The 22,021-nt window shown below is 34.5% G+C and overlaps 1 protein-coding gene across 1 annotated transcript in view; it reads left to right on the top strand.

Annotated features, from left to right (window-relative positions):
- USH2A (usherin) overlaps nucleotides 1–22,021 on the top strand; it is a 733,950-nt gene that overhangs the window by 80,162 nt on the left and 631,767 nt on the right. The window contains exons 4-8 of the mRNA XM_049634559.1: nucleotides 2,320–2,383; nucleotides 5,180–5,474; nucleotides 6,548–6,732; nucleotides 7,218–7,439; nucleotides 8,513–8,606. Coding sequence (XP_049490516.1) covers nucleotides 2,320–2,383; nucleotides 5,180–5,474; nucleotides 6,548–6,732; nucleotides 7,218–7,439; nucleotides 8,513–8,606 — 860 coding nt within the window. The remainder of the gene's footprint in view (nucleotides 1–2,319; nucleotides 2,384–5,179; nucleotides 5,475–6,547; nucleotides 6,733–7,217; nucleotides 7,440–8,512; nucleotides 8,607–22,021) is intronic.

Genomic DNA, 22,021 nt, shown 5'->3' with positions numbered 1-22,021 from the left:
TATCAAGTTTTCTGGATGGCCACTTCACCTATGAACAAATTATTGTGTTTTCTTATTTCTTTCAATTACACATTTTAAAGCAAACTGTGTTGGAATTCTAAAAATTTGTGCAGACTTATAGTATTTTCTTGTTTTGTCTTCATAACACCAATTTAATATAATAATTAGTTTGCACTTGTTTCTGGACAGATAGGATAGAGCAACTCTCCTTACTGAAAAGTCAGAGCAGGAGGCTGTGTAGTCCACCTTCTTCCTGTGGACCTCAGGTTGTGGGGTACGTGAAAGACCGAGACAGAGGGGTGGAGAGGGAAAGTCCATAAACATAGTTTTTTCTTAAAGTATATTGTTTGAAAATATTTATATTTATGAAAAAATATTAATAGATAAGATATTCTTGATTACTTTCTTAAATGTCCCTTAAAATATAATATATATGTACATATATATGTGTATATGCATGTGCACGCAAACATATGTGCACACAAACATATACACACACACGTGCACATATACATTTACACAGACACATACTCATGCCAAATGTCACCCTCTTTGCTCATTCATCTTCTCCTGCTTCTGAGATCAATATCTCAGACTATTCGGTGTGCTAATTCTACTTGACATCTTTTATTCATCAGATATATCCTTACCCTGCCCCAGTTTCTTCCATATCACCACCAAGGAGCTGCAACAAAGATCAAATATTCTTTAAAACTCTTATCAAGACAAAAGGACAATAGCTTAAAAACAAACACACTGGGGCACCTGGGTGACTCAGTCGGTTGAGCATCCGATTCTTGATTTCAGCTCAGGTTATGATCCCAGGGTTGTGGGATCAAATCCTGCATCTGGCTCAACACTGGGCATGGAGCTTGCTTAAGATTCTCTGTCTCTCTGTCTCTGTCTCTCTCTCTCTTTCTCCCCTCCCTCTCTGCCCCTCCCCCAGTTGCACTCTCTCTATCTCTCAAGTAAACGAACTTTTGAGGAAATGGTCATTTGGTAAGTTGGCCTTTGCCCTAAATTTAATTGCCCTAAAAAATAATTATTGAGTTGGCACAATAAGGTAGATCGCATCCCCTCTTCTGTTCCCGTGATCCAGACTCTGGCTAGAATTATTCCATTTAATCAAATTTTCCTCATTATTAGAAGCATAATAACAAACCCAAGAGGTGGTAGGGTTTTTTGTTTGTTTGTTTGTTTTTTGTTTTTGTTTTTTTTTTAGGTTTTTCTGTTCCCATTCTCTTGGGCTTACCTGTTATTAAATTCTAAATAAATATTTGCTAAATGAATTAATGAAGCAATGTGTGATTTAAGGTTGATATCTACCTACACCTTGAAAGTTCACCTAATTCAATGCAAAGTGGACTTTGAATCTGGCTTGTCTTAGAAGAATTCTCAGGAGGTAATGGAATTTTGAGACTGAGCTAGAATACCATTGATATATGTGAATAATTCAAAATTTATGAATAGGAGGTTTTCAATTTATCCTCATTTACTGGAGATTTTCTAGACTAGGCATTAATCTAAGTTTGGAGATGACCCAAAATGATACTCTGGAGCTTGGAGACAGAACAGGGGCAGGGGGGTGGGGTGGTGGTGATAGAACAGGTTGGGAGACTTCCTCTTGGCAATGCAAATGCTCTGGGAATTGCAGATGAAAGTAGATGACAATCAAATTTAGCATTGATAACATGATAGATTTATAGGTTTATAAACTAGAGAGAAATTTTATTTGGGGAGTTATGGAATGAATAAGTCACAGGGATGAGAAGTACAGCATAGGGAATAGAATCAATGGTATTGTAATGCATTTTATGGTGACAGATGGGAGCTACACTTGTGGTGAGCATAATATAACATATAGAGTTGAATTATTGTGTTGTACCCCTGAAAATAATGTGACATTGTGTGTCAATTCTACTCCAATTAAAATAAATAAAAAAATATTTGGGGAGGCAGCTTCTGGAGAAAGACAACAAGTTGGGTCAGTAAACAGGCTGGGCAAAATATTCACTTCGGCTTAAATTTTGCAATGTCTATGGAAAACACTATGATTATTTTATTTTATTTTTATTTTTATTTTATTTTAGAGAGACAGAATGAGTGGGAAAGAGGGGCAGAGGGGAAGAGAGAAAGAATCTTAAGCAGGCTTCATGCTTAGCATGGATTTTGACATGAGGCTCAATCCCATGACCCTGGAATCATGATCTGAGCCAAAAATCAAGAGTCGAACGCTCAACTGATTTATTTATTTATTTGTCAGCCACTGCTTGGGAAACTGCAACTTCTTATATGATGTATATTATGTGTATTCTGCAGGATTAGAGCAATTTGTTGGAAGAATGCAAGATTTTCAATTATACCAAGTGGCGCTTACAAACAGGTAAGTGAATGTGGTGTTGTAGAGTTCAACAGGTATAAGAATAATTCTCGAATTCAATTCAGTAAGAGTTACAAAAGATTATGTTTTTCATCTTTATAGAATTTGGGAAATGTCACCTAATTAATGTTTACACTGTTTGCTTTGACTTAGTCTATGGTTGTTATTCATTAGTGCTCCTCTGTTGGGTAACTTCTTATAATATGAAATTGATCAAATTCTTTACAAAGGTGTGGTAGACTCTAAGTCTAAAGTTCTCTTTTGGCCAGCGAAAGAGTGGGACACAGGATGAAAAGTGAGAGATGGTTAATGTCTGGGAAAAGACAAGAGCCCCGAATAAGGGTCTTAGCCCCATTTTTATTAGGATCAGAAGACTTATAAACATGATTTTGGACGTGCACAAAGAGACAATGTATCTGTGAACATTAACTTGGGGACGTGAGGGAAAAGGGGTCTTGAAGACATTCAGGGTTAGGGGTTTGGATTAATACAAAACAAAATCCTGGCTCTGAGTGGAAGGTTGTTTACAGAGGACATGAGGCACCACCTCTGTTTATCTTAGCTAGCCTAGGGGATGAGACAGGTAGGACACAAGACCTCAGAGTTAACAAGGCACCTTTCTTTTGTTAACCATCTCCACTCTGGGCAACTTCGCCCTGCAGGGCAGAGCAGCAGTCTATAGCCTGGTTTACCTATTTACCTAACTTGGTCCTTCCTTCCTGTGAAAGCAGCTTTCTGCTATAGTACTAAATTGGGGGTGCTTCCACCCTGAATATCTAATCTTGTTTATTTCATATACCTATGTTTTATATTGGGGCCTTTGCCCCTCCCTATTCTGGGTGCCTTTGAACCTCCATGCTTTATTTTGGGGCCCTAGCCCACCTTTATTCTGGGGGGCTAAGACTCCCTTCTCTATTCTTATTTGCCTAATCTTGTTTACCAAACTTGGGTGTGAGCATCCTATGGCTTTGTATTTCTTTATGCCTTGTTAACCCATTGGTATAAGCCCAGGGAATCCCTAAGATTATTTCCCATACAAAGGATTTCCTCTAACAGAACTAGATTTTTGAACATGTTGTATTACAGAATTTGGGATACATTTGTTTAAATATTCTAGATGAAGTAGTTTTGGATACTTAAGAAACTGCTCTCTCTGCCTTTTAAAATTGCTTTGTTGAACTTATAAGTACTAAAGAATTTAGAACAATGAAAGTGATTATTTTGATCCCTGAGAAAGTCTCAAGAGGCTGAGCTATTAGACTTGGAGATAAGAAGAATGAGTAATTTGAAGTATTATTGTATATTTTTCTATTTCCAGTGAACAAAAATTATGTAGAGTTGGACTAGTGTTAATCAAGTATTTCCTCATCTTGAGAATAGGTAGCAAATCTTTCCTAGGGATTCTTAAGACACATAAATTTTCATTCTGTTCAGAAAAGTTCAAGTGAAATTCTGCTTAGCTGCCCTCTAAAGTTTCTCTCTTATTATTGGATTATAATAATAATAATAGTATATTATTGCATGGATGAGTTGATGTTGTTTACTTCTATTAAGGACCAAAAAGAATCATGTTTATTCAAATTTCTTGAAGGAAGATGTAGATTAGTGTGGTGAATTTCCAAATGACAGGAATAGCTCTTGTCAATTTGAGAAGTATTGTTCTTGAGGTGCTGCTATGATCAGCGCTATGTCCATTAGAAATATCAACATTCTTTACTAGTCTGTATAATCAAGGGCTACATGAATAAAGGGTGCTGTAACAGTGGAACACATTATTTGGGAGATTTTCTGCCACCAGTCTTGCTATCCTTTAAATCACCTTTATCTAAAATTCTGCCGAGTAGCGCTGCAATAATTTTGGCACTATTAAAGTTTTTACTGGGGGCAAGGATTTCACCGGATAGTCACTTTTGGTCCCATTCCAAACCTGGTATCAACTGGAAAATATCAATAAGATTAAAAGAAGAAGGAGTTATTTCCTGTGATTTGGTGAGTGGTTAAACTGCCTGACTCCATTGCCCTACTGGAATCTGAAGGAAGAAGCCTAGTTTCTCTAGTTAGACCTGAGTGACTGATCTTGGCCTACCTGAGATGTCTGGAAAGGTATTATAGGGAAGAGTGCCTATAAATAGAATGACTGATTCTGACCTAGAACAGGTGTATTGCCCTTAATGGAAAAATTAAATATATCTGCCTGGAATTGGCATTATTCTTTGACTATTGGCAGCTGCCAGGTGATCTGAAGCCACTGAAGCACTTTAGGATGCCAGAATATGTACTGATGAGTCACAGAAAACCATTGAAAAATGGTCTTGGCCTCAGTTCCTTTACTTAAAACAGCAGCAGATAAATGACACTTAATTTTCTTATTTCTTTCCTATGGATTAACTGGAGACCTTATTTATAACTCTCAGTATTTTCAATATATTATTGTTCAGTCTCAGGGGTAAGTCATTTTAACAACATACATGAATATTACCTTTAGTTTTTTTTTTTATCACAAATAGGTAGAGTAAAATATGATATTTAAAAAAAATGTCTAGATAATCAGACAAGGGCTTACACATGCTTCTCAATGGAAAAAGCTAACAGTTAAGAACTTACTGTTTTCAATATCTATTTTATGAGTGTGTTTATTTTGCCAGGAATGAGTTTGATTTTATATTCTGTTTAGAAAACTATTAAAATTAAATGGATACTAATCAAAAAGTTAAAATAGTGATATTCATTTGTAGCAATCCTTAGAAATTCTATTACTGTTGAACTCTTTGACTTACAGTCTGCTTCTTACAACCACAGGGAGATTCTGGAAATTTATTCTGGAAATCTGTTCAGATTGCATACCCAGTCACATTGTCGCTGCCCTGGCAGCCACCCTCGGGTCCATCCTTTGGTTCAGCGATACTGCATTCCTAATGATGAAGAGGATACAACCACTGATAGGGTGTTACGGCTGAATCCTGAAGCCCATCCTCTCTCTTTTGTCAATGATAATGATATTGGTACTTCATGGGTTTCACATGTGTTTACAAACATTACCCAGCTTAATCAAGGAGTGACTATTTCAATAGATTTGGAAAATGGACAGTATCAGGTAATTTGAAATAGTGAGGTGTATTAGTTTCCTGTAGCTGCCACGACCGATGACCACTAATTTAATGGCTTAAAACAACAGAAATTTCTTCTCTCACAGTTCTGAAGATCAGAAATACAAAATCAGAGTGTTGGAGGGACTACTCTCCCTCCAAAGGCTCTAGTGGGGAATCCTTCCTTGCTTCTTCCAGGCTCTGCTGTCTCCTGGTGTTCCTTGGTTTAGGGCTCTATAACTCCCATCTCTGCCTCTCTTTGCACTGGCCTTCCTCTGTGTTTGTTTGTGTGTCAGATCTTTCTCCTCGCTCTGTTATAAGGCCCAGCCTACATCTGGGATTATTTCATCTTCAGATCCTTAACTTAATTACATTTGAAAATACCCTATTTCTGAAGAAGGTCACATTCACAGGTCCTGGGTGTTAGTACTTCAATATATTTATTTGGGGATGCAATTCGTCTACTACAAGGTGAATGAATTAGGCAACCAAACATTACTTAACTAACATAGTGTATAATAATGTATGAAATAAAAATATCTAAAAGAAAATATGCAGGATCTTTTTTAGATATTTATATGAAATCATATGCAATATTGAAATTGATGTCTTTTTATTAAGTAATACAAATTAATAAAAACTAAGGTGATTATTCTAAGTAACCACATAAGAAGAACATATATAACAATTATCTCATGGAACTAAGGTTGTTTTTCCATATCCTTATATATCAAACTTAATATTAATTTGTAGTTAATTAATGAATTTATTTTTTAAATGTTTATTTTTGAGACGGGGGGAAAGAGTCTGGAGAGGGAGGGAGAAAATCCCAAGCAGTCTCCACACTTAGTGTTTGCACTTAATTGATAAGATCCTTAAGAATAAGGATGGATATGCAGTTATAGAATGTGTTGCTTTTACCATAGGGCTATCAAGTTTGTGGATGTCTGATGAATATTTGATAATTATTATTATGAAGAAGTAAGCTATTATATTTGAAACTAACAATTCCTTGGTTTGATTTATACTGATGGGTCAAACTTACAACTTTAAAGACAATGATTAACTTATCCATTTTTAGGTGTTTTATATTATCATTCGGTTCCTTAGTCCACAACCAACAGCGATAAGGATTCAAAGGAAGAAGGAGGACAGCCTGGATTGGGAGGATTGGCAATATTTTGCTAGAAATTGCAGAGCTTTTGGAATGAAAAATAATGGAGATTTGGAGAAACCTGATTCTGTCAACTGTCTTCAGCTTTCCACGTATGAATATTTAAAAAAATATCTTTGAAGGAGTTAATTTTAATAAACTAATGGGTTAATAATAAGCAATAGGTAGACTAACTCACTGGACTGGTGAGTCTAACTCTCACTAACTTTCTTGAGGCAGATTCTTCTAAGACTCCTCCCTAACTTGAGTTTTAAATTACATTTAAAGTTCTCTTAAAAGACTTTGGAGTATCTCTTGTTTACAGCCTCATTTGGGCTTTATAATCTGATTTTCAGATTGTTTAGCAAGTTATCTATATTAATAGAATTTTATTATGTCCTCAAGGAAATGTTTTACTGTGTTTTTTCTGTGATGATCCTATATTGTTTGCATACAAATTATGTGAGATATGTCTGTTTTCCCAGAATGAAGAATTAAAGTTGTTACGAGTATTGCGTAAGAATGTCTCAAAGTTATGATTCTGTTTTATTAAAATTATGAGTAGCTTTTCATGACTTCAAATGTTTTTCATCAACAGTGTCACTCCATATTCACATGGTAATGTCACATTTAGCATCCTAACACCTGGACCAAATCATCGTCCTGGCTACAATAACTTTTATAACACCCCATCTCTTCAAGAGTTTGTAAAAGCCACACAAATAAGACTTCATTTTTATGGACAGTACTATACAACTGAGACTCCTGTCAGCCTCAGACACAGATACTATGCAGTTGATGAAATCACCATCACTGGGAGGTAATGTTCATTACTGAGGTTTGATTGCAGGGTGCTTTTCATCATGAGTTTTGTTTTCAACAAGGCTGTGGTCATACTTACTTAAAAATACATTAAGATGTAGAGCAAACCAGATTTCAAACTTCATGTTTTGAAATGGCTTCCTACTCTAAGATTTTTTTAGAAAGGTTTGTATGTAATTCTTTCCCATATGTAAGACCACATTGTTATAGAATCAATTTTCAAAAGCTGTTGGGTTTAGAAGGTGTGATACCCTGAATCTGGCTTAGAAATGATTTACTAGATATTTTACTTGGTTTGTTCTGGAATATAATTTTTAAAATATTCTTGAAGTCAAAGAGAAGGAGCTAGATTTTGAAGGACAATTCTACTCCCAGCTAGTTTGTAAGCATGGGGCTTGGCCTACGGGAATTCACAATTCACAATTTTATGAAGAATATTTGTTTTCCTAGGAGAAAAAATCTATTCCCTAGATAATTTATAAACATCTGACCATACTTGAGAACAAGACTCGTAGTATTTCAAAGTATGGGTAGATGGAGCGTGTAAGTACACAGCGTGTAAGTAAAGTACATCTTTAAAAACAGACCAGAATACCAAACTATTTTTTGTTTAGTACTAGCATAATGAAAATAATACTACTACTAAATAGTCACCATATAATTTTGGTGAAAAACACCTCCCGAATAATTGAAATTTGTTAATTTCACTCTGCAGCTTATTCTAAACTTTATATTTTTCACCGTGACTTGATAGGTTCAGTAAATACCTTCCCTTGACAAGTTTGTCATACGTCTGATATAGGTAGAAACAATCCCTGACCCTGTTTCCAGGGAGGCTTGAAAATTACCTTTTCAGAACAATATGGTTTGGATATTGACGGCACCTCACCCAATACTTTAGGATTAATGCAAAACTTTCATGAGCATCCACATGAGAGAAGAGAAACTGATCTTTGTGTTGATTAACATACTTGTCTTCCCGGTTGGATCCACACAGTGGATATATTCACAGGCCCTTAAATATATTCACAGTGGAGTTGACTTAGAAATGTCTGTTGCTCCTGTTCACAGATGTCAGTGCTACGGTCATGCCAATAAGTGTGACACAACAAGCCAGCCCTATCGATGCCTCTGCTCTCTGGAAAGCTTCACCCAAGGACTTCATGTGAGTTCTCTGTTTGATGCATGGACACCTCAAAAAAAAAAACAAAAACAAAAACAAAACACAACCAAAACAAACAAAAAAGTGGGGGATGGTGAAAATAATTTTTTAATTTAATTTTGGTCTATTTTCTGGATGTCAATAAAAATAAATTGATATGATTTCAGAAAATTTTTGGGAGAGAAAAATAAAAGTCATCAAAAAGATGAAAGTATTATTTTTTGAAATAAACTCAATCAGTAAAATAACAACTAAGATTAAACCTCACTTTGCTGTCTTTGTTATATCAGTATTATCATGTTTTATAAAACACTTTTTAAGGTGTCTAGGTAGCATGGCACTAGAAATAAGGGTCTGAGTTCTGCATCTAAAAGGTATTTATACAAAGGTGTCTGTGCAACATAAGCATCTTCTGATGCAGAGAGATCTTTATGTATTTGTATCAGTCAAGTTGAATTCATTGCTGATACCAGTAATTTTAAGTAACTAATTTGAATATCTATAGTAAAAGGACTCAGAAATGATGTTACTTTAGGTTGTCTGTGATGGTCCAGGGAAGTTTCATACTTGAAGTAGATATTTAGCTCTATCTTCAGGAAAAAGGGGTAAATGGAAATGAAATTGAGATGTTTTTGTTAATAGAGACATCCAGCATCAATAGCAGCTGATATGAAAGCAGGTACAACAGCACAAACAATCATACCAGTAATGAAAAATAAACAGGACAGAGCCTCCTAAGTGATGTTTAAGGCAATTGGTGTTAATTTGGGAAAAAAAAAAAAGTTAAAGCCCTACCTCATGGCATGTACAGAAGTCCAGGTGACTTAAAGACCTAAATGGAAGAAATAATTGTAAATCTATTAAAATAAAGATTAAGATAATGTTTCTAAACTTTATAAGTTCAGCCATAATTGTGTTTAATTTTTCCCAACTGGATTGATTCTTGATTTTAAGTTTAAATGACATTTATTATATTTTTTCTAGTGTCCTCTTGTTTTGATTCTTTAAAATACACATTTTTCTTTCCTTGCAATCAGTGATTTCTTTTATTAAACTCACAGTGTACACTGTCTCATAGATTCCTACTTGACTTGTGTTCTAAACCTTGCCCTGTACATGTTTTTAATTAGTCACTTTACTTCTCTCTGTCCTTTGTTTGAGGATATCATGTAATATTGTTTTTTATTCTTTTTAAATTTTTTAAATGTTTACTTATTTTCAATAGAGAGAAGAGAAGGGGAGGGGAGGGGAGGGGAGCTGAGGGGCAGAAAGAGAGGGAGACACAGAATCTGAAGCAGGCTCCAGGCTCTGAGCTGTCAGCACAGAGCCCGATGTTGGGCTCGAACTCACGAAACGCAAGATTATGGCCTGGGTCGAAGTCAGATGCTTAACTGACTGAGCCACTCAGAGCCCTGGAACATCTTTTTTAAGAAGCACCTGTCTGTCAAGGTTTTGGCGAACTCCATTTCTGTCTTCTGAGATTCTTAATCTGATCTAATTTGTTTCCAGAGACAACATTAGTGCATATAGTTCAGTGGCAAGCATATTACCTACAATGCAGACTTCCTCTAGCACATTTAGAATGTAGTCCTGGCCCTGAGTTTCAACTCAGTCTTTGATTGGGTTACAGTATTCTTTCTTTCTATGTGCTCAAGCCAAAACTTTCATCTTCTGATTCAGATGTTCCTTTGAACTTATTCTCCAGATCATTGCTTTATATTGAACTGTTAATTTATACGTTAGCCCTCACCACTGGTTGATAAGTGCTTCGAAAGAAGGAATATTTTACATATTTTGGATTTCTAACATCCAGAGGCTTTGAATTTGGTTTGATTAGTATATCATGAGAAAAAAATCTTTTTAAGAAGCATTGATTTTACTATGTTTGATTGTGCAGCTTATCATATTGTCCCAGAAAGGAAATTAATTGGATGAACTTGATTGATTCACTCTTTATTCAGCCATAATTGTATGTTTTAAGTTTTTGCCAGTTTGATTTTTTCTTGATTTTAGAGTTAAAGTGACATTTATTCTAATTTTCTTAGTGTCTTCTCCATTTGATCCTTTAAAATGACACTTCCCTTGCAATCAGTGATTTCTTTTATTGACTTCACCCCACTTCCCCAAACTCACCACTAACCCAGTTAAAAAACTCTCTGGGCTGAATTTTGTAAGGCACTTTGATCTGAATATATATAGTACATTCAAACTAAGGACTGGGCAATGCTTTCACATATGTTGTTTTCTAAGCTTCTTTTGCTTTATTTTGACTAGTTAGTTCTCTCCTCAACCCCCACCCCATCTCCTTTTCCTTTTGATATCCCATCTTTCCACCTTCCTCTCTCTTTAATTGCTCACAGTTGAGTGATTGATATTTTATGATTCTTGGATAATTTCATGCTTCCCCTTAAAAATAGAGCCATTAAATGAATCAAGGCTCATGATTGGTTTCAGAAGTCTAGTTGGGATTTTCAGACTTGGTCTCAGGTGGTGACTGTTGGATTATGAACTAGCAAAATAATTAACTATAATTTAGGTTGAGAATACATTTTACTGCTTCTTATTTAGACATTTAGTTTCCTTTAGAAACAAACGTAAAATGTTTTCTGTTATTTTCTTCCTTTACATATTTTGATAATTAATGAATATAGCCATAAATAAAAAAGCAACAAATCATTCACTTGGCAAAGTTTGGCAAATGTAGCTGAAGGGAAAAGTCAATAGACTGGTAAGTTGAATGATTTCTCAGTGCTATGATATTTTCAATAATGTGTTGAAAATGAGAAATGATTTTATAAAGCATTCATAAGTATGACATTCTCTTTTTGTTATCAAAATATTTTAATACATGTGGGACTTACATATCTGAAATAATTTGAAAAGATTCTTATTCAAGTGCTTTTCCCCTTGTTCTACTTTTCAAAATAATAAGTTTTAATGTAATCCATCCATATCCTATTGGAACCAATGTTCTTTTTTAAAGCTCTGGACATAATCCAAAAAGAATGCCTTCAATTTCACAGTATTATGCTAACCATTAATAATATTACTCAGTAAACAGGGCTTTTGTGAATTATATTACAGCCATTTGGCAAACAGATGAAAACGTAAGCCTTGAGAATATGCCAATTCTTGGCAATTGGCAGTCCTATAAAAAGTGTTTTTAGCGGAAGTGAAAATGAATGAAGTCAGGAGAAAGGAGTAGAATGGTGAATTCAGAAGCAAGTTCTTACACATAGCCATTCCAGAGAATTTTCTGTATAAAGCATTCTTTAGTTGTTTATGAAGTTGATTTCACAAACAGGCGGTCCACAGGTGGGAACAGTGTTTAAATAATTTGTTATTTAACTTCCAACAAGAATTTTCCCTTCTCCTCCTCCTCCCTCATCTCTGGATTCTCTTAGTCAGAAAATAATCCAACACTACGTCTACATTTACCCATGGCAACAACTATAACTCAGGGTAACAATTACCCTCTTTGGAGCCGTAACACTATTTGGTTTCAACCATATTCTCTACTATCCATAGCCTTACATCTGGGTGATCTCACTTATGTTAATATCTGACCCACTTAATAGATTAAGACTTACAGTAGTAGCTAGAGTATGTGTTTAATTATTCTTGGAATAGCAAGACCAACTAATTCATAACTCCATTGGTAAATCTAATTTCTTTTGTCCACTCATAAAATTGTAAGTTACTAAAACACACACACAAACAAACAAACAAACAAAACCTCAAGACAAAGTATTACCAAAAGCCCTGCTGATCTTAAGATAAACTTCAAGCCACACTTACTTTTTCTTAAATTTTCATTGTATTTTGTGATACCTAAAACATCTACCTTGGTGGGGAGGCTCAGTGATTCTCCTCATTGCTACTACATAGGAACTCTGACAGATTTTGATATTGTATTGGCAGTTGTAAGGTTTTGACTTTAATATGTAGTGCTTACCATAAATGAGCATCGTATATTCATTAATAGAGAATAATTTTAGAATATTTGTGACATTTCTTCTCTAGAAATGACTGAAACAATGAATCATTTACTTGTTACACTTAAGGGTTAATCTAGAGCAAAAGAAATCTCAAAAGACTATATACCATTCAGTAACTTACAAGCAGAGTTGAATATTTCAAAGCAGAATTCAGGATTACACCGCGTTTAACCCTGAATGAATCATTTGATAAGAAACACATTTATGCTTTTTAAATAATTATTTTTTGGATAACAGATAATCACTGTTACTTGTACATGTATTTTAAAATTTAAGTGATTTTTTTCATTTTAATTGTGAATTCATGTACAATTAAATAATTGATTGTATTAAATAGGTTCCTTGTATCCTTTACTCAATTTGAACCATGATAATGTCTTGCAAAACTAGTGATTTTTCTTTTTAAGCAACTTTCCTGAAGTATGTACAATAAAATGTACCCATTTAAAAATGTATAGATTGATGAGTTTTAGCAACGCTTGTGTGATCACTGCCATATTCAAGATATGGGATGTTTTTCTCTCCAAATACTCTTTGTGCTCCTCTACAGTCCATGCCTCCTCCCCAACCTTCAGTCCCAGGAAACTACCAACCTGCCTCCTGTCACTACAAATTAGCTTTTCCTGTTCTAAAATTTCATATCATGGAATTATTCAACCATGTATTATTTTGGTGCATAGGTTTCCGATTCCACTCCCTACTTCCCTTACCTTTTTTTTTTTTAAAATAATTTCCTAACTACTTGTGCTATTAGCTTTATTGCAATAATATATCTCTGGTCCACCTGCTCAAGAATTCCATTGTAACTTTCCAAAAGTATGTGTCAAGTTCTTAGATGCAGAATACAACCTAGGAATTGGAAGCTTAGGTATGTCTACTCCATGTCAACTGACATGGTTGCATAGTTACAATACACCCATTACTCATTCTCTTCTCTATACCTGTTCTAAAAATTCAAATGTTGGTAAATTCTAGCTTTAAGAGATGTGTTATCAGTTGATACTTGCGTCCTAATGATTTTTCATTTTCTTTTAATAGTTATGTTCATCTTTCAGGGGCTCTTGGCTAAGAGTGATGTAATAATCAGTCCATTTGCCAAGGACTGGCACTTTGTTGGCTACTTAGCTATTCTTTCATCATTCTGTGACATCATTACCTGCAAGGGTGGCCAAGCGTTCACAGAGCAATTTATTAGTAACCATGAATACTTCTCTTATTCTTTGGCTCTGATTTGTGACCCTTTTATAGCATTAATCATGGCTTTTATGAATTAACTACAATCAAGCTATCAGTATGCATTTTTGTTAGTATTATAAATAGCAGAGCCAGCTTAAAACATTTAATATAATAGGCCTTCCTACCATTCAATAATTTGAATGGTGCCAACATCACACTCTACAATGCTTATTATGTAAATGAATATTTCCTGTTATTTTAGAAAGTGTGTTCCTTTAGAGCACACAAGTCCAAAAGTATGAGTCATCATGACTAGCTTGAGTCATATTTTTATTACACATCAAGCTTTCCCAGTAATGTCTTCTGTTTGCTCACACAAGGATTTTACTTTAAATGCATTTCATTGTATAATCTATCTTGTAAATACTAATGAATTCATTTTTCTAAGTAGCAAACAGCTCATATTATAGAATCTATATTAGATGTATGTTTAGTGAATCAAGGCCTAGAATTTCATTTCCTCTCTGGCACATGGTGATACTATTAATCTTCGAAAAGCACTTGCACTAGTTATTCCGTGTTCATAGACAGGAAGATTCAGTATTGTCAAGATGTCTGTTCTTTCTACCTTTATCTATAGATTCAAAGTAATCCCAATTAGAATCTCAGAAATTTATTTTGTGGATATCAACCACCATTTCTCAAGTTTGTGTGAGGGGCACAAGGCACAGAATAGCCAAGACGGTATTGAAAGACTAGAACAAAGTCAGACTACTGACACGACCTGACTTCAAGACATATCCTGAAAGTTACAGTAATTAAAACAATGTGGTCTTGGCAAAAATAAAGAAATAGATCAGTGGGATGAAATAGAAATACAGCCACATAAGTATAGTAAACATTAAACTGTGGACTGTTTATGTGTCCACATAATAATGATGTGTCAATTTAGGTTTATCAGTTTATGACAACATACAACTCCGGTTCCAAATGTTGAAAGTTGAGAATTCTGTGAATAGGTGGGGGTGGGAGGTATATGGGAACTCTGTATCTGTCTCTCAATTTTTCTGTCAACTAGAAAATGCTTCAAAAATTATAGTCTATTGAAAAAGTAGCTTTTAAGGCAGAAGTGATGATTGCATTTAAGAGATCGAAGGTCCCTGAATTATTCTTGAAGAGAGTGGAATACTTCAAATTTTAACTTAAGAAGGATTTTTATTTAAGAATAACACAGCAAAAGAGAAGAAATGTAGTATGTAACTTCCCAAACTACAGAGAATAAAAAGGAAACATCTTTCTTATTCTGACATAAGGGAAAAAAGAAGAGGGAAATAAAAAAGTAAGAGATATAGAAAATATAGATTCCAAATATAGCAATAAATATAACAAATGTAAATGTGTTACACTTGTCAGTTAGAATTAAGAATTGTCACACATGGGGCATCTGGGTGGCTCAGTCAGTTGGGCGTCTGGCTTCGGCTCAGGTCATGATCTCACGGTCGTGGGTTTGAGCCCCGTGTCGGGCTCTGTGCTGACAGCTCGGAGCCTGGAGCCTGCTTCAGATTCTATGTCTCTTTCTATCTCTGCCCCTCCCCCACTTGTTCTCTGTCTCTCTCTGACTCTCAAAAATAAATAAATGTAAAAAAAAATTTAAATAACTGTCACACACATCAAAATATAGTATACCACCATTGTCTGAGCAGAGCCTGCAGTAACGTGAGGGAGTACCTCAGGCACAAATTTTAAGAAGGCACCAGAAAACTTATTAAGATAAATAATATTTTTTTTTTTTTATAAAAATTTTTTTTTTCAACGTTTATTTATTTTTGGGACAGAGAGAGACAGAGCATGAACGGGGGAGGGACAGAGAGAGAGGGAGACACAGAATCGGAAACAGGCTCCAGGCTCTGAGCCATCAGCCCAGAGCCTGACGCGGGGCTCGAACTCACCGACCGTGAGATCGTGACCTGGCTGAAGTCGGACGCTTAACCGACTGCGCCACCCAGGCGCCCCAAGATAAATAATATTTTAGTGTAATGTTTAATAAAGGCAAAATAATACTAAAATCTCTGAGGAAAAATATGTAAACATTTTAAGTAAAAATAAGCTGTTGTTTGTTTTACAAGTCCGAGTTACTTAGCAATGAGAGCTGTTACTCCAGTCAGCCACAGCCCCTGCCTAGCTGTTCTATAAGGCTCTCCTGTGTCTGCCTCATATAAAGGTTGACAATGGTTTAAAAACAGATTGGGTAAGATGAAAGCTTATACATAGCTGTGTTTTTGATTATAGAGTGTTTATTAATGTTTTCTACTTGGTTCCTACTATAAGAGGATATTTTATAAATGTATATAGGAGTACATATTTTTCTTTTGGTCTCAGGCTCCAACAAGGCTCAGCATGGCCCTGGTGTTGAGAGAGTGAGACATATACCTAAAACACGAGCACATACAAAGTTTAAAAATTTTTAAAATGGCTTAAGCTATATAATATTAGGTAAAATAGACTGTAAGTAAAAACTTTTATTAGAGATAAGGTGCTTTACTATATAATGGCAAATGATAGAATTCTAAACTTACATGCATCTTATAGCATAGATTCAAAAGTATAAAGCAAAATTTGACAGAGCTGGAAAGAGAAATTGACAAATCCAACAGCAATGTAGAAGAATTTAATACATCTCATTTAAGTAATTAATCAGGCAGTCAAAAATTAAAATCCTTAATAATTGAGAATTGAACTAATGTGAAGCTTAAACTAATAGATTCCTGTATTCAACAATGAAAAAATGTACATTCTTGTCAAGATCACATGGAAAATTTATGAACATTGATCACGTACTAATCAATATGATAGTTGCAACAAATTATAAAGAATTTGTAATCACAACTACTGTAAGCATTAACTATTTGTAAGTAAATGAATGCATACAGTCATTTCACTTTTATCCCAATGAGTTAAGTAGAAATAGATGGAAAAAACCTTCAACTAAAATTATGAGCCTTTTATTAATCCAGGAAAATTTTATTGAGTACTTATTTGGATGCAGTAGGTTTACATCTCTGGGCAAAACACAATTATTCCTACTCTTGAAGAATTTATATTCTCTTATGAATTGGTGGTGTGGGTGGGGGAAACCAAAGAAGTAAAATAAACAAGTTAAATACATAGTATACTAGGGTTTTAACTTATTTTGAACTGTGTTGGTAAAATGAATTGTGGAGGCCAGGATGTAAGATCAAACAAGGAGAGTACAAAAAGAAAACTTAAGATCACTCTCTTATAAACAAAGCCAAAAATTTTTAAATGATGAACCAAATCTACAATAATATATAGTAGCTAAATTGGGTTTCTCCCAGGAATGAGAGTGGAATTTAATATTAATAAAACTATTAATGTATTTCATCACATTAATTGAAGAAAGCAACATAAAATCAGTAGGCTTGGAAAAAAGCAATTAATGAAATTAACACCTTTCTAGACAAGTGCTTTAAGAACTCTTAACCTGATAGAGAAACAAGTATAATTTTCTTTTTTTTTTCTGAGATTTATTTATTTATTATTTTGTTTAATAATAATAATATAATTTATTGTCAAATTGGTTTCCATATAACACCCAGTGCTCATCCCAACAAGTGCCCTCCTCAATGCCCATCACCCACTTTCCCCACTCCCCCACCACCCCCCGTCAGCCCTCAGTTTGTTCTCAGTATCCAAGAGTCTCTTATGGTTTGCCTCCCTCCCGCTCTGTAACTTTTCCCCCCCTTCCTCTCCCCCATGGTCTTCTGTTAAGTTTCTCAAGATCCACATATGAGCGAAAACATATTGTATCTGTCTTTCTCTGACTTATTTCACTTAGCATAATACCTTCCAGTTCCTAATATTAACAGTGCATATAAATGTAAATCTATTGAAGCATTCCCTTTAAAACCAGGAATAAGACAAGGATGTCTATTATTCCACATTTATTGGAGGATCTAGCCAGCTCAATGTGATAAGAAAAAAAACAAACAACACTTAAAAGAACTGAGCTGCCAATATCTGAAGACAAGATAATTGAGCCAGAAAATGCAAAAAAATCCACAAATTATTAAATATTGAGGGGAATTCAGCAAAGTGGCTAGATATAGGATAGAAACATGAAAATAATTATTTTTATATACCAAGGACAAAAAAGAAACAATTTAAAAATAATTTTTCCACAGAAAATATAGTATGTCTTTACAACTTCTGAATACAAGAAGGAAAAACTGTAGAGGAAGAAACTAATAAATGTGGCTACATTATAATTAGAAACTTCTAATCACCAAAAGCTACCATTTTTAAAATAAAGAGAAGGAAAAGCTACATATTAGCAGATTATATTAGCAACACAACACATATAACAAAGGGAATTTTTATTTTTTTTTAATTTTTTTTTAACTTTTTTTTTTAATTTATTTTTGAGACAGAGCATGAACGGGGGAGGGGCAGAGAGAGAGGGAGACACAGAATCGGAAGCAGGCTCCAGGCTCTGAGCTGTCAGCACAGAGCCCGACGCGGGGCTCGAACTCACGGACCGCGAGATCGTGACCTGAGCTGAAGTCGGCCGCTTAACCGACTGAGCCACCCAGGCGCCCCACAAAGGGAATTTTTAAATCAAACCAATTAAGAAACCAAGAAAATTGGTTAAGAAACCAAGAAAGTTGAGCCAAGTAATTTGCGTAAGCAGCTAGAAGTGGCAACTCAAAAGGCCAATATACATGTGGAAACAGCTGCAATTTTACTGGTTATCAGTAATCATAACTGTGAGATAACATTTTATATTCATGATATTGGCAAAGATTCAAAAAATCTGAAAATTTCATTGGCTGGCAAAGGTGTAGATTACTGGGGATTCGTTCATCCATTAATGATGGGAATGTGTCACCAGTGTGGGAAAACAGTTTGCAAACATTTAAATGGATACTTACTGCAGTTCAATTCATATAAATGAATATAGCTATTACATCAACACAACTAGACTCTCAGACAATAGAATACAAAAAGATTATAGAATAATATACACAATATACCATTTATGTAATATTTAAAAACATGCACAACAATACTAAGTAATATATCAAGTGTAGATATGAAGAAAAGCTTGTGAATGGATATTGCTAAGTTCATGTGTCACTGATGGAGTAGAATGTATATTGCAGTGTTTTGTTTTTTAAGTCAGGTAGTGAATAAAAGAACATGCTTGTTTGCTTTTTTTATTTATAAATTTTGCAATCCTAAATATTTTAATATAATTTTCCTAAAATACTATGATTTATTAATCTATCAGATACATATCATCTATGTTAAGTATTCACGCTACTGCTAAAAACAGTGGAGGTGACTCTTCAGGATGGGGTAACTGTTACAAAATTCATGATTATTGTGTACTTTTATAGTTCTAATGTGTTGATTGATCATTTGCTAGCTTCATTCACCAAATATTTATTAAATGCCTTCTATGTGTAGAGCATTATGCTACAGTACCACTATAACATCTTGATTAAAGATCCACGTATTTGAAAATATTGAAGGACTTTCATTTGTGAAATTTAAAAAAAGATTTCCTGGTACACACTAATTATTATAATAAATAGAGATGACTTTAGTGCAAACAAATTATTCAGACTGACAATTTATAATTAACAGATAATATAAATCTCATTGACATTTTAAATCTTAAAAAAATTCAATGTAGCTATACTAATGAAAGGATTTTGAAAATTTACTAATCTAGTACTGAAGTCTAAGATGAAATAAAATTTCCAATATAAAATGGCTTTCTTTCCAAATAGGAACTCAAATACATTTTGGTGTCCACTCACTAAGTGTAGAGGAACCCTAAAAATGAAAAGACATAATGGATTTTGCTGCTTAAAATATGAATCTATTTTTGAAGAGATTTTAATATGATGTATCCATTTTCTCTTCATTGGCTTCCTTTATAAAATAGTGTAGATTATCCTATACAAATGTGTTCTCTATTCCAGGCCACATTTTCTGGCGTATCAGTAGAGGTAAATTATTATAGTTGCTAATAAAGGAGAATTGACTTGGTTACAACCTACAAATTTGAAGAAACCTTAGTGTCCTTCTTCTGGACCTTGGGAGAACCTTGTGTATCTCATACATGTCTTTTCTATTTAGTGCCCTGAACAATTCCCACAGTTAAAGAGGCAATACGAAGGGCAGGCAAGCCAGAGAACAAATCAAATATGAAACAATGACCAGTATTCAAAAGCAATCTGACTCCAATGCCTGTCATGCAAATGGATCTCATTCAACAACTAGACATTGTTAGATGGTTTGCATTCCCAAGCCAGGGTGAAAAGTTTCCTCCTTATAAGTATATAAACTATCAGTTATATTTATATATGGACAATGTGTAGAACTGAAGCAGTTGTCCATATAATTCTGTCTACAGTCTCTATTTTTGCAAATGTGGATTTTGTTTCATGTGTTATCAAAATTTGTTTTATTGGATGAGTTTACAATCTTCCATTGAACCTTACCTATAGACATACAGACAAGGCATTTCATAAATTAGAAAGTTTCTAAAAGTAGCCAACACATATTAATGGTTGATTTGTTAGGCTATGTATTTTAAGTGTTCATGATTATTATATTACCACAACTGTCTCATCAGTATTATCCAATAGTATCAGTAGTTATTTAATTTATGCTGTTACTTTCAGCATCTAGAGAGCAGCTAAGTATGTATTTTCTGTGGACGCTTTAATTATATGAGAATTTCTAACCAGGGGAAAGAATTACTGAAGGAAGAATTCAAGGATAAATACATGAACATTTAAGCCTTCTCAATGGCAAGGCCTGGTAATCATTTAGGGTTTGCTAATTGAGATTACATAATAATCTATAGGTAAAAATCTGCAGGAAACTACTGCATTTACCTTTAAACCTTTAGTGTTACCATTCCAATAAATACTAGATAAACTAAGGTATAGTCCTGTAACATGTCACAAATGTAAACAGTCCATTATATCATTCATTCATGCATTCCTCAAACATCTATTGATCACCTACTATATGCAAAACACTGAGTCACTTTCTGTCCGGATTCTCTCTGTAGTTGGATATTTCATCTGTGCTATCATCCCCCACTGCACCCAACCTATCACTGATAGAAGTTCGCATGTTTGTCTAATCATACATCTGTGGTTGGAGCACTAGGTCTACAAAGGGAAACTTCTATTGGAACAAGTAGTTATGTGACTACACTGAAGTTTTTATGTTTATAAAGCTGATTTCTCTAGTAGACACAAGAAATTCTACTGAAACAACATCATTCGAATACAATTGAACTGGTACATTGAAAGAAAAGAGGAAGCTCTGAACAGAGCTGGAGAACAATTATTATTATTAGAGATTTAGGCTTTTAAAATTTCCAACACACTAATCTGATGAGAAAGGAGCAATTTACAGACTTTCAGAAGATCTCTAATTCATTTAGGCCATTTGGGAGTAGTTGAACAAATTGCCTCTTTTAGCTCAGTTAGTACCATACTGACTTCTTAAAAAGTGAGCATTTTATAATCTCTCACTTTGGAACAGAATGCCTTCCTCTCCTTCCCACACAGGCAGGGGCTGCCTACATACCTCTGAATTTTCCAGCCAGTGGGGAGAGACTCCAACTTTGGATTTCCAGGGCTCTGCCTTCCACTTTAGACTGAGCAGAGGGACGTATGAACAGCTAGCCAAGTGGATCCACTCAGCACCTCTCTCCCTGAGATCATTTTCTGTCCCCTGGCGCCAGCATAGCATGGTGATTAGGAGAGAGAGTTCTAATGGAGAATGAAGAAGAATATGATATAGATATGCTGTGTATATATGTGTGTGTGAGTGTGTGTGTGTGTGTATGTATATATGAATATATATGTATATATATGTATATGTATATATGATGTATACATAGTTATATGTACCTATGTGTATACTTTTACATATAATACATATTATATATATGTAAATTGAGTGCCTACTATGTGTGAGGGCTTCTAGGCACTGGGAATATTGTAATGAACAAAACACAGCAAGCATTGCCATCCTCACAAATTTTTACATTCTAGTTTATACTAATTGTCATTCCAGGGAGTGACTTTAGAAAATTATTATTTCTTTCCTATTCTTCAGTTTTCTTACCTGTAAAATGGAGGTAATAGCAACTCTTACTTCATAGATTATTGGAAAGAAAGGCAGCTGATAAAT

Source organism: Panthera uncia, chromosome F1 (genome assembly GCF_023721935.1).
Source record: "Panthera uncia isolate 11264 chromosome F1, Puncia_PCG_1.0, whole genome shotgun sequence".
In the NCBI taxonomy this organism is placed as follows: domain Eukaryota; kingdom Metazoa; phylum Chordata; class Mammalia; order Carnivora; family Felidae; genus Panthera; species Panthera uncia.
The sequence above is the reverse complement of the archived record's forward strand: the minus strand, read 5'-3'. Positions and strand labels throughout refer to the sequence as shown.